The sequence below is a fragment of the Gracilinanus agilis genome, chromosome 1 (genome assembly GCF_016433145.1).
Source record: "Gracilinanus agilis isolate LMUSP501 chromosome 1, AgileGrace, whole genome shotgun sequence".
NCBI lineage: Eukaryota > Metazoa > Chordata > Mammalia > Didelphimorphia > Didelphidae > Gracilinanus > Gracilinanus agilis.
In genome coordinates, this window is record NC_058130.1 from 708,071,690 (window position 1) to 708,083,660 (window position 11,971).

The window sequence follows — 11,971 nt, forward strand, 5'->3', positions numbered from 1 at the left end:
AAGGAAGAGAGGAAGGAAGGAAAGAAAGAAGAAAGGGAGAGAGGGAGGGAAGGAAGGAAAAAAGGAGGAGATTATCAAGAACCTACTCTGTGTCAGGCTCTATGCATTGCTGAGTGCTTTTTGCAAATTTTATTTCATTTGATCCTCACAACAATCAGAGGCAATAATAATAATAATAATAGCTAACATTTACATAGCACCTACTATGTGCCAGGCACTATGCTAAGCATTTTATAATTATTATTTCATTTGATCCTCACAACAGCCCTGGCAGGTAGGTGCTATTATGCTCCTAGTCTTACAGGTGAGGAAACTGAGTCAGATAGAAGTTAAATGACTTGTCTAGAGTCATACAGCTCGTAAGTTTTTAAGGTGAGGTTTGAGCTCAAGGCTTCCTGACTCCAGACCCAGCATTCTATGCACTCCATCACATACCTCTACCAAGATAATGTAATACTCTAAGCTAGCATAGTACTGATCCCTTCAGGTGGCTTTCCCTTTTCCTTCTTATATCTGTATTTTGAGAATTTCATCCTTGAGAACTTCGTATAATTCTTGAGCCAATTTCTCCTGGGTTCTGCCTGTCCTTTCTCTGAAACGTTTGGAATCTACTCTCCCAATAATCCAGGGTACATGTCTTGGCTTTCCTTTCTTCCTTCTGTCATGAACTCTCTGATGGAGTAGTACCACCACTGCCACAGTCAGGTTCCTATTCTTTCTATTCAGCAGTGGTCAGAATCTGTGGTGGTCAGAATCCAGGCTACAGTAGCAGTTTCCTTGGTTACTCCCTCTGTTTCTTGGAGGATGAAATTCTCATTAAGATTTTGCCCTGGCCTACGACTTAGTGACCAAGAATGGGCAAATTTATCAGCTGCTTTCTTTTGGCAGAGAGTTCAGCAGATAACTGGACAGCAGACGGTCCTCATCACTGTTGTACTATTTCCCAAAGTCATCTTCCATTTCTTCCTTCTGTCCAAGTGGTCTACAGATTATTCCCATGATAATACATCCTCTGATTCTCATCAATGGTGATCCAAATGCTCCCCATCACTAGGGAGTTGGCAATCACTCTTCAGGTAGAGGTTCTATGAGCACCTGTTGGAGATCATTAGATTTACAGCTGTAAGATAGATAATCTAATCCAATCTCATTTTATGGATGAAAAAATTGAAACAAAGAGTTTTCAGTGATTTTTTAGGGGAGATTCTACTCAGGCATAGTTGTACTTGATGACCTCTGAGGACTCTTTCAATCTCAGATTCTGTGATTCTATATGACTTCTGAAGCCCAGGAAAAGATTTAGAGGGCAAGAGGGTCTCTTTATTACTGATAAGGAAAAGTCATAGAATCATAAATTTCACTGAGTCTAATTCTCACATTTTATAGATGAGGAAACTGAGGCTCAAAGAAATCATAGGAAAATAGAATCATAGATTTTAGAATTGGAAAAGACCAATGAGTCTAATCCCCTCATTTTATTGAAAAGGAATCTAAAGTCCAAGAAAGTGATGGAATTTTGAACTGAAAGGGATGTTATTGTCTATTGAGACCAATTCCCTCATTTTACAGATGAGGAAACTGAGCCCCAGAGAGATTAGAGGACTTGCCCATGGTCACACAGATAGTAAGCATCAGAAGTGGAATTCCAGTCTCTCACCCAAGGCTATAGACTCCCTCACTCTTGATCTGGCCCAAAGATCACACAGGCTGGATAACCAGTTAAGCCTCTTTCTACAGATAAGAGCCATTGGACAGTAGAAAAAGAGAAGTCACTGTATACTGTGGAGGCCACGGCATATGCTCTCCTGCAGAAACTGCAGCTTGGTCGGCTTGAAGATGTCCACACCATCACCAAGTGGCTCATTGAGCATCGGGAGTTTGGTGGTGGCTTCCGAAGCACCCAGGTGGGAAGGCAATTTGGAATCACGCCGAAAGGGTCACCAAACTGTGCATACCCTTTGACCCAGCAATACCACTCCTAGGTCTGTGTCCCAAAGAGGTCAAAGATAAGGGGAAAGAACCTACATGTACCAAAATGGCACATATATAATTTATAACATATTCCCTGCCATCTTGGGGAGAGGGAAGAGGAGAAAGGGAAGGAGAGAACATGGATCACAAAATGTCAGAAAACAATTATGAAAAACTGTACTTACATGTAATCTGGAAAAAATTTATATTTTTTAAATATAAGAAAAAATTTATATTTTTTAAATATAAGAAAAAAAACACAAAAGCATCCAGGTGTACCCACAGGGCAGTTGGCACAGGAAATGATCAGCTCTCTCTTTCCTCCACAGACCACAGTTGTGGCACTTGAGGCCCTCACCCAATACCGCCAGATCATCCCTGTTGGTGGTGTCTCTGACATCCGGGTCCAGATCACTTCCCCTAAGCGGGCATTCACAGTAGAGTGGAATATTGACCAGACCAATGCCTACCAGCTCCGCTCTCATAAGGTATATAATGCAGCAAGGAGGCAGTGAGGCTTGGGCTTCCTCATGGCCTGGCCCTCCCCTCTCTGCAGCCTAGATTCCTGGACTTCTGACCTAACCAATGCTGCCTTTCCAGGGCAAAAAAATAGGGCAGGGGAAAAGTGCTGGATTTGGAGTTGGGAGGCACCTGGGTTTGAATCCTGCCTCTCACACATACTCTCTGTATGACTGTGGATTTTATCCCTTAATCTCTAACGCTTAGTTTCCTCATCTATAAAATGGGGGCAATACCTCTGCTATGAACCTCATATAATTGTTATGAGAAGCAAATAAGATACTATAAATAAGGCACTTCATAAGAAAGTGCTATATAAATATATGCTATCATAATTCTACTATTTGGGACCTCATTGGACAAGTCATTGAGCTCATCTGTAAAATGGGAGTAATCACAGTACCATGAGGTCAGAACCAGACAGATTATCTAATCTAGGGGTTCTTAAACTGCTTTTGTGCCCTAGACCACTCTAATAGTCTAGTGAAGCCTATGGACTCCTCAAAATAATGTTTTTAAATGCATAGTATTACAGAGGAAACTAAATATATTGAAATTCAGTTATGTATTTTCCCATCCAAGTTCATGAACCCCATGATATCTATCCATGGACCTCTAATCTAGCCCAACCACCCCATTTTATCATTTTTTTAAACCCTTACCTTCCACCTTAGAATCAATACATAGTATTGATTCTAAGGTGGAAGGTAAGAAGAAGGCAGAAGAGGGGTAAGGGCTCGGCAATGGGAATTAAGTGACTTGCCCAGGGTCACACAGCCAGGAAGTATCTGAGGTCAAATTTGAACCCAGGACCTTGGCTTTCAGTCCTCTGAGCTCCCCAGATGTACCCCACAACCATTCCATTTTAAAGAGGAGAAAATGATGACCAGAGGATTGAAATCATTTGCCCATGGTCATCTATATTAACTGTATATCAGACCCTAACTCTATTCAATTTTTTCAAAAACCCTTGCCTTTTGTCTTAGAATCAATACTAAGAATCAGTTCCAAGACAGAAGCATGATAAAGCATAGGCAATTGGGGTCAAGTGACTTGGATTCAGTCTTGGGAGTTTGTCTCTAATAATAATCATCATGGCTTCTTTTTCTAGACCATCAAAATCTGGCTTGTGACTTTTTTAATTTTTATTTTTATTATCATGCAAAACACGCTCCCATATTGGTCATTCTTGTAAGAGCACACTCATACGTAACTAAAACCCCCAAATAAACCATAAAAACACTGATGTGAAAGATAATATGCTTCAATCTGCATCCATCTGACTCCAGCAATTCTTTCTCTGGAGATGGAGAGCATTCTTTATCCTAAGTCCCTCAGAACTGTCCTGGATTATTGCATTGCTGAGAGTAACTAGGTCTATCACAGTTGATCATTCCACAATATTGCTTTTACTGTGTACAATATTCTCCTGGTTCTGCTTATTTTGCTCTGCATCAGTTCATGGAGGTCTTTCCAACTCTTTCTGAAATCATCTTGCTTTGGCTTGTGACTTTCAAAGGGTTCTCAGCTTCCCTGCCAACATCAGACTCATAAGAACACTGAAAATAGAGCAGATTTATTGAAGGTTCCAAAAAGCACAGAGGGTTTCATAGTCAATCGTACAGTCAGCAGTAGGGTTGCCCTTCTTGCTTGGCCCCATTTCCCTCTCTCAAAATCTTGGTCACAGTCTCTGAAAAATGGAAACCTCTGTTAATAAAGACCTCATTTCTTGCATTGCTCCCATGGGTCTCGGGGACCTGTTGGGTTCTTCTTTGCCCCTCACCTTCTCTCTGGGATCTGCATTTGTATGTCTTCTCTCGGGGTTGGGTCTTCAAGAAATTGGTAGTTTTATCTTCTTCTTGGGGTCAATTCTCTCTTTTATACCAATCACTTATCCAATCACCAGTCCCCAGTCACCAATAGCTCTCTCACTCTGGTCTGTGCTCAGCCTTGTTCCCATATCCTCTAGACTCTGCCTTTCTCCTAGGGAGTCCCAAACTGCTCACCTCCTGGGTGGCCAACGACTTGGAATTCTCCATTTAGTGCCTTGGGTACATGGGTCTTGGGCTTTGTAGCCATCCTCCAAAGGGCCAGAGGAAGGAAAAGGAGGTTCCATTCCTACTGTGCAGAAATAGGAAATGGCAGCGCTGGATTTGAACTCAAACCCTGAGACTCCAAATATTGTACTTTTTCCTTTATATCATTCTGCTATCATTACTTCTCTCTTAATGGTGTTGTGTTAATGGATGGGAAACATTTAAAATGTGAGTGAAAGGTGGAAATCATGGTCTACCCATAGCTATCTTTCTTACAGTAAAGGGAATATGGATGGGCAGTATGGCAGGAAGTGACCTTAAACAAGTGTCTTGCCATTTGGGAGTCTGTGAAATTAAGGAGTTGGGTTAGCTTGTTTCTAAGGTTTGCTCATAACTCTGACTTGCTGTTATTTTCCCTCAGTTCTCAGCCCAGGATGACCTCATCATCAAAGCTAGCGGTACAGGGAAAGGTACTCTCTCGGTGAGTCTCAACTTTCTCTCCCTGGGTTCAAGGTCAGATGTTGTATGGGAAAAGCTGGGGTATTCTTGATCCCCTGGAGTCTCTCTCAGACCTTCATGATCCTGGTCCCCATCTCATCCCTCCAGGCCTAAGCCCCCAGGAATCTCTATCCTTCTTAGACCCCTGTTCCCTACTCTTAACCCTAGGATAAACCAACCTCCTTGCTAGCCCCTAGGAAGTGTTCTATTCATTTAGATGCCTGAGTCCCTTGTGACATTTCCCCCCACCAGTTTTCAGTCTTCCCCTGCCCTCATGAGCTCCCTTTCCTTGCCAATCAGCATATGGGCCAGAGGTGGGGTCTGCCATTTTCCATGGGGACATCTCCACTGCAAGGTTGGTAATGGGAAATCGGAGAACCCATCCTCCTCACCCCAGAAAAAGTCCTTATGCAGTAGGAGGATTGACCCCAAACTGGAAGCCCTGACCCCCTCATTCTTCCCTCTCCCCTCTCTCATCTTCTCACTGGCCCAGATCCTGACTATGTACAACAAACTCCCAGAGAGACAAAAGAGCCCTTGCCAGTCTCATCATCTGAATGTAACCCTGCATCCCGTCTCTGATGGTGAGCCCCATTCCCCAACCCTACCAGAGCCTTCCTGAAAGAGGATTAGCCTAATATCCTCTCCTGCCCCATCCCTGAGGGGAAGCAGTCACACAACCTTTTCCTGGGGAGTGTCCTGGGGAAGGTCTCCCCTCCTGGTTCCCAGGGGTGAGCACACAAATACCCCTGGGGTCTCAGCTCATCTCCATGCTTTCTCTTATGGATGTTCTCCACAGAGAGAAGTAAGGGGGAGACCTATCAGCTGAGGATCGAAGCAAGGTACCCCCATCTCTCTATCTCGCTTTGTCAAGTACTCAGGTTTCCTGTCTCTCCAAAAAAGGCATGATCTCTTCTGTCCCACCTTGGTGCCCAAGTACCTTGGCCCCGGAGGCCCTGTACCTCTCAATCTGAGGGATTATACAAGCTGGACTCAACTCTTAGATCCCACTCGGGGGGAGGTAAGGGGGATACCAATTTCCCTTTGGTGCCTTGTGACCTGTCTGTGGCTGGTTGTTCCATAGTGTCAAGTCCTCAGACTTGGCAGGAATCCTTTCTCACACCAAAGCTCCAACTCCCTGGACACTCCCATTGCCCAAACCCATAACCCCACCTAGGTAGCACTTTACCTTCAGGTACATGGGGCCCCAAGACGCCACAATGACCATCCTGGAGGTATTGCTGTTGACCGGCTTCTATCCTGACCAGGATGACTTACAGCAGGTGATTCAGAGAAAGGAAAAGGGGTCCTTGGTTGTATCTAGAATGACAACTACAGATGGTAACTAATCAGAAATTGGCCCCATCATTTCTTTATACCCTCCAGAAGGGTTTTTTTTCTAAAGCTTTCTTCTCCTGGTACCTCCCAGTAGCTGCTGAGGAGGGAAACAATAAACCAAGCAGTGTGTAGATCCAATTCTAGAGAAACTGAAGCCCAGAGAGGGACCCAACATTATTTAACAACTTGGTGGCATGACTGAGACCAGACTTTAAGTCTCCTGGCTCCTATTCCCTACACTCATTCCCACTGAAAAATAATACTTCCCCAACGAGGGTATCTCTGTTCAGTTGTAGAGAATGGGGTCACTCTGAGGCCTCAAATTTCTTATCTGTCAAATGGGTTTAGGAAAGCTACTCTCCCCAGTCTGGGAAGAGGAGTCAGATCTTGTTAAGTGAATACGTACTTGCCCTCAATGATGCCATCTCCTGCAGGACCTAAGGACCTTGCCTGGAACCCCAACATTCATGAGTCCCCCAAGTCTATGAGTTCCCATCTAAGTCCCTGATGCCCTCAGTATCTTCTGCATTCCTTACTCCCTGAGTCTCCAGCCTCCCTAAGTTCCTAATGACTCAGAGGTCCTGAATTCTTCATTTCCCTGAGTATCCAGTGTTCCAGTGTCTCTATCATGCCAAATTCCCTATTGTCCTCAAATCATCCATATTCCACATTTCTGATACCCCCAAATCCCCAAGTCTTTGAGTCCTGATATCCCATAGACCCTGTCACCTTAGTCCCCGACGTCCCTGAATCCTTAACTTTTTACAAGTCCCTGATGTCCCCATTCCTCTGTTTCAGCTCACAAACAACATTGAGATGTACGCCTTCCAGTATGAGACCAAAACCAGCTCCAGTAATAGCTCTGTCATTCTCTACCTGGAGAGGGTGAGGCCAGGCCACCTAGGAAGTGAAACACAGATATATGCCCTTTGACGTTCTCATCCCAGGGCATGGTGGGAGCTGACCCCCAAAATAGAATGTTCTCTGGACCACAGTCATTAAGATGCCCAAATATAAGGCTGACTCTGGCTTATACTCATTAGCACTTACTGGAAACTGATGCTTAGCCCCTGGTCCTCTCAGACTTATACCCACTAACGCAGAGCTCCTTCTGGTTTCCTAACCATTAATAGATGAAATCAGTCAGCTGGCATTTATTAAGTGCATCCTTGACACTTATTAATACACTTATTACATGTCTATTATGTGCTAAGTGCTGGGAATACAAAGAAAAAATAAAAAAAAACAATTCCTAAGCTCATGGTATAATTGGGGAGACCTCAAGCTAAAATTATGCACAAGCAATATAAATTCAGGGTGACCCCCAAGGGAAGGCACTCAGGAACCAACACCCCAGATACTCCTCTTCCCTGGGCTCCCATTGGTGTATGGGGAGTGGACACACTCTAACCCACAGCCATTAGCTCCCCGGGAGAGTGGACACAAGGATATGACCTTTCTGTTGGCCTGTACCCATTGGCACATTAGAATATGTGAGAGCAACAGCGATTTCTCTAGCTAAAGCACCAGGGCATAGATTGATGGAATCCATCCCTCCCAAGCAGGTTCTCTTCCCAAACTGCTTCATGATTTGCTATTTCTGGGCCAGCCAATCCTTTCCCACAGCTCCCCTTGTCTAGTGTTCCCAGGTTAGTGCCCTCCCTGGCTAGCATCTCTATAATCAATGTACCTACCCAGGATTCCTTACAACCAGAGACCTCTATGGTCATTGTCTCCCATGGTCAACACCGCCCCATGGGGAATGTCTGACCCCTCCCCCAGCTCTCCCACCAAGTGGACACTGTGCTTGGCTTCCGTATTCACCGACAACTTGAGACAGAGTTCTTGCAAGCTGCCCCTGTCACCATCATCAACTACTATGAGCCAGGTGAGTAGGACCTGAAGTGAGTAAGACTGATATCTTGAGAGAGTGAAGCTGGGTGCCTCAGTGGATTGAGAGACAAGCCTAGAGATGGGAGGTCCTGGGTTCAAAGCTGGCCTCAGCTACTTCCCAGCTATGTGACCCTGGGCAAGTCACTTGACCCCCATTGCCTACCCTTACCACTCTTCTGCCTTAGAACCAATACCCAGTATTAATTCTAAGATGGAAGATTAAGAGTTTTAAAAAATTAAAATTAAAAATTAAAAGATTGATGCCTGAGACCTAGAGGGCAAAGGAAAAGGAAATGGAACAATCAAGACCAGACCTAGAATGCTAAGAAAGCATTCAAAGAAGAGCTAAAGAGGGAACATCTGGAAGGGACCGAGGCAAGTAGAGGGAGCACAAGACACTCCACAGGCCTTCAAGGAGTATTTGAATAGGATCTGAGAACTCTAAGCAACCCAGGTCAGAGCCACAGTCTATAGCCTTGGGGCATGAGGAACAGGTCCCAGAATGGGAATCAAACATGTCATTCAAAGCCCCCTTTGGAATGGGAAGACCAGGAATGCTCGCTGTACGGAGTGGGAAACTGAGAAGCTAGCCTAGGAAGCCCAAGGAGCTTGGGTTGTGGAACACCAAAAATGACCTGCTTCCTCATTCTGCCCCTCCAGTGGGAGTGAGGAGAGGTGGGAGAAGGGAGAGGGAGGAAGACCACCCACTCAATTCAATTCAGGCCAGTAGAGGACCTTGATAGTGGAAAAGGTGAAGAATGGTGCCTTGAGGCCCGTTCTTCCTGCTGGGGAGGCAGCCCTGACCAGGGAAGGTCCTCACCTTTAAGCCCCTTGTTTCTTGACTGACCCATGATGGAATGGCAGCAGAGAGATGCAGTGCCTTCTACAACGTGCCAGGGGCCACTGTGTTCCTGAGGAGGATCTGCCACAAAGACGTGTGCCGATGTGCAGAAGGTGAGCCGGGGCTCTGGACCATCTGGGCCAAGGGGCATGGAGTAGAGGTGGGTAGGCAGGAGGATCTGTTCTGTCCCTGGTCAACCTGGGAGGCATCACTGATGAGATGGGATGGTCGGGACCTCTAGTGACTTGTGGGAGGCACAGTTGTAGTCAGAGGAATAGTTTATTGCCAGAATACATAAGATCAGAAACAGACCAACCAACACTGTGCAACCCTATAAATCATAGAGCTGGGAAGGCATCTAGAATCCAGTAATTTGGAGGCACCTGGATGGCACAGTCATTAGGGGGCCAAACATGAACAGGAAGATCCACAATTACTCTACTTGTCCATCTGTCTTTTCATCCATCTGCCCGACCCTCTGTCCTTCCCTCTATGTGTCTCTGTTTTCTTTAATGTACCCAGAAAAGTGCCCCTCCCTAACCAGTAACCATGATGGCATCAGCCAGGAATTACTTCAGGTCAAAGCTTGTCAGCCAGGGCTTGACTTTGGTGAGTATCGACTTCTCCTGTAGCTTAAGTGGGCCCAAAAGTTCTTATATCCTCACAGAAGGGCACCTTTGAAAGCTGGAGCTGGGTGGAATCCAGGGATAAGGGATAAGGGTGGCCAAGAGCTGGGCAAGGGTCTAGCACCAGAGCTACATGGCCTCATTTTCTCATCAGTCTATAAGGCCCACCTGGAGGAGCTGGAGAAGGTCGACACCTATGTCTACTACACTATGAAAATCCTGGAGGTCATCAAAAGTGGTGAGTTCAGGACTGTCTAGTGGCCAAGGTCTGGGGAGGGCAGAGGAAGGGTTCAGAGGGGAACATGCTGGGTTCATGATCAGGAACAGAGATGAGACTGGCCTACTTGGGAAGGGGGAACTGTTTATTTGCAAGAGGCAGAAGGATCATATCCATGAGCCTCCCCAAAGAGACTTGGTCTTCATGTCACCCATATCCAAAGCACCATCAACTCTTCTTCATTTTAGGCTTATGGAATGCTGATCTAGAAGGGAATTTACAGATTATCTAGTCCAACCTCCTCAGTTTAGTTTAGGTCAACAAGCATTTATTTTATTTTATTCTTTAAACTCTTACCTTTAGTTCTAGAATTAATACTGGGGGAGGGGATGGGGACAACTGGGTGGCTCAGTGGATCAAGAGCCAGGCCTAGAGATGGGAGGTCTTGGATTCAAATCTGGCCTCAGACACTTCCTAGCTGTGTGATCCTGGACAAGTCACTCAACCTCCCATCTTTAGGCTTGGCTCTCAATCCACTGAGCCATCTAGCTGTCCCCTTTAACAGAGTCTTGAAAGAAACCAGGAATCCTAAGGGGCAGAGATAAGGAGGAAGACAGTTCCAAGCATGAGGGACAGCCAGTGAAAAAGCTCAAATTTGGGAGAGGGTATATCTTTGTGAAAGAGACAACCTTTTCCCTCCTCCTTCTCCTCCTCCTCCTCCTCCGACAGACTTCACAGCCTGTGGGGTGTCTAATCTCAAAATTCTTGACAGAGCTGGTAGCTGGTGGTAGATTCTCCTTCCTCAACCTCTGAGCCCACTTCTTCCAGGGGCAATCTTCCTTCTCCAAAGAAGGTTCTGCTTCTTCAGCCCTTGGCCTGATCTGAATCCTGACATGGTCCAGGTTCCCTATAAAAGCTCAGGAGCCTTCCTCATTTCTCTACCCTACAGGCACAGATGCTGGAGTTCTCAACAAAGACAAAAAATTTGTCTCCCACATAATGTGTTTCCATACCCTTGAGCTGAAGGCCAATGAAACTTATTTAATCATGGGCCAGTCATCAGACCTTTGGAAGACCAAAGACGAGTAAGTTCTTGCTCATTAGGCATTGTTGGGGTTGGAGAGTCCCCAGTCCATGGCAGAGATCCTGTCCTGCCCTGATCTCAGGGTCCCCTATTGGAAGAATGATGGGACTCAGGTATGAGACTACGCAGGCATTATGGGCAGGGGCTTTTGGAGGGGAACTCTTGGGGCCACGGTCTGAGTCCCAACCATCAGACCAATCTAGCCAGCTATTCAAACCTCAAATCTGCAACATTCCAGCCCCCTAAAGCCCTTTTTTTCTTGTCTGACCAGCTATAGCTATGCCTTAAGCAAGGATACCTTCATCATCAAGTGGCCAGAAATATCAGATGTTGCATTTTTGGGATTCCGAAAAAAACTAGAAAGCTTTTCAGAATATCTGCGTGTTCATGGCTGTGAAAGTTAGCTGGTGTGGCCAACTGTGCCCTCCAAGAGTCGACTGAGGGTGAAGAATGCCTCCTCTCTCTCTCGGCAGAGATGGGGAAGACTACAGGCACAGAATGCGGCATACAATTTCACACCTGGCTATCATAATGATTCGTTCTTCTTGGTTGTTTTCATTTTTTTTAAATATTTGTTCTATTTGAAAATGGGAGAATCATTGAGTTGGACAATGATATTTGAAAAGAAAAAACATCAATAAAAATTTGAAGATTTAATAAGTAATGTCGGACTATTTATTCCTTCCTAGCAACTGGATCACTCTGGCCAGAAGGCACCATTAGTCTTGGGACTATCCTGCTAAGGTATTTCAGGATCAGCATTCACAGAGTTGGGGTAGGCTAGCTCCTAAATAAAGGATATGAAATATCTCCCAGGGGGCAGATAGGTAGTACAATGGTTAGAGAACCAGGTCTGGAGACAGGAGGTCCTGGGTTCAAATATGATCTCAGATACTTCCTAGCTGTCTGGCCCTGGGCAAGTCACTTAACCCCATTGCCTAAGCCCTT

The 11,971-nt window shown here is 45.5% G+C and overlaps 1 protein-coding gene across 1 annotated transcript in view; it reads left to right on the forward strand.

Annotated features, from left to right (window-relative positions):
- Positions 1-11,680, forward strand: part of LOC123242243 (venom factor-like) — a 31,067-nt gene extending 19,387 nt beyond the window's left edge. Inside the window, exons 29-41 of the mRNA XM_044669846.1 lie at positions 1,738-1,904; positions 2,301-2,459; positions 4,948-5,007; positions 5,518-5,608; positions 5,824-5,866; positions 6,220-6,307; positions 7,161-7,247; positions 8,145-8,250; positions 9,120-9,209; positions 9,619-9,705; positions 9,877-9,960; positions 10,889-11,024; positions 11,295-11,680. Of these exons, the coding sequence (XP_044525781.1) occupies positions 1,738-1,904; positions 2,301-2,459; positions 4,948-5,007; positions 5,518-5,608; positions 5,824-5,866; positions 6,220-6,307; positions 7,161-7,247; positions 8,145-8,250; positions 9,120-9,209; positions 9,619-9,705; positions 9,877-9,960; positions 10,889-11,024; positions 11,295-11,427 (1,331 nt within the window). The 3' untranslated portion in view covers positions 11,428-11,680. The remainder of the gene's footprint in view (positions 1-1,737; positions 1,905-2,300; positions 2,460-4,947; positions 5,008-5,517; positions 5,609-5,823; positions 5,867-6,219; positions 6,308-7,160; positions 7,248-8,144; positions 8,251-9,119; positions 9,210-9,618; positions 9,706-9,876; positions 9,961-10,888; positions 11,025-11,294) is intronic.
- The last annotated feature ends 291 nt before the right edge of the window (positions 11,681-11,971 follow it).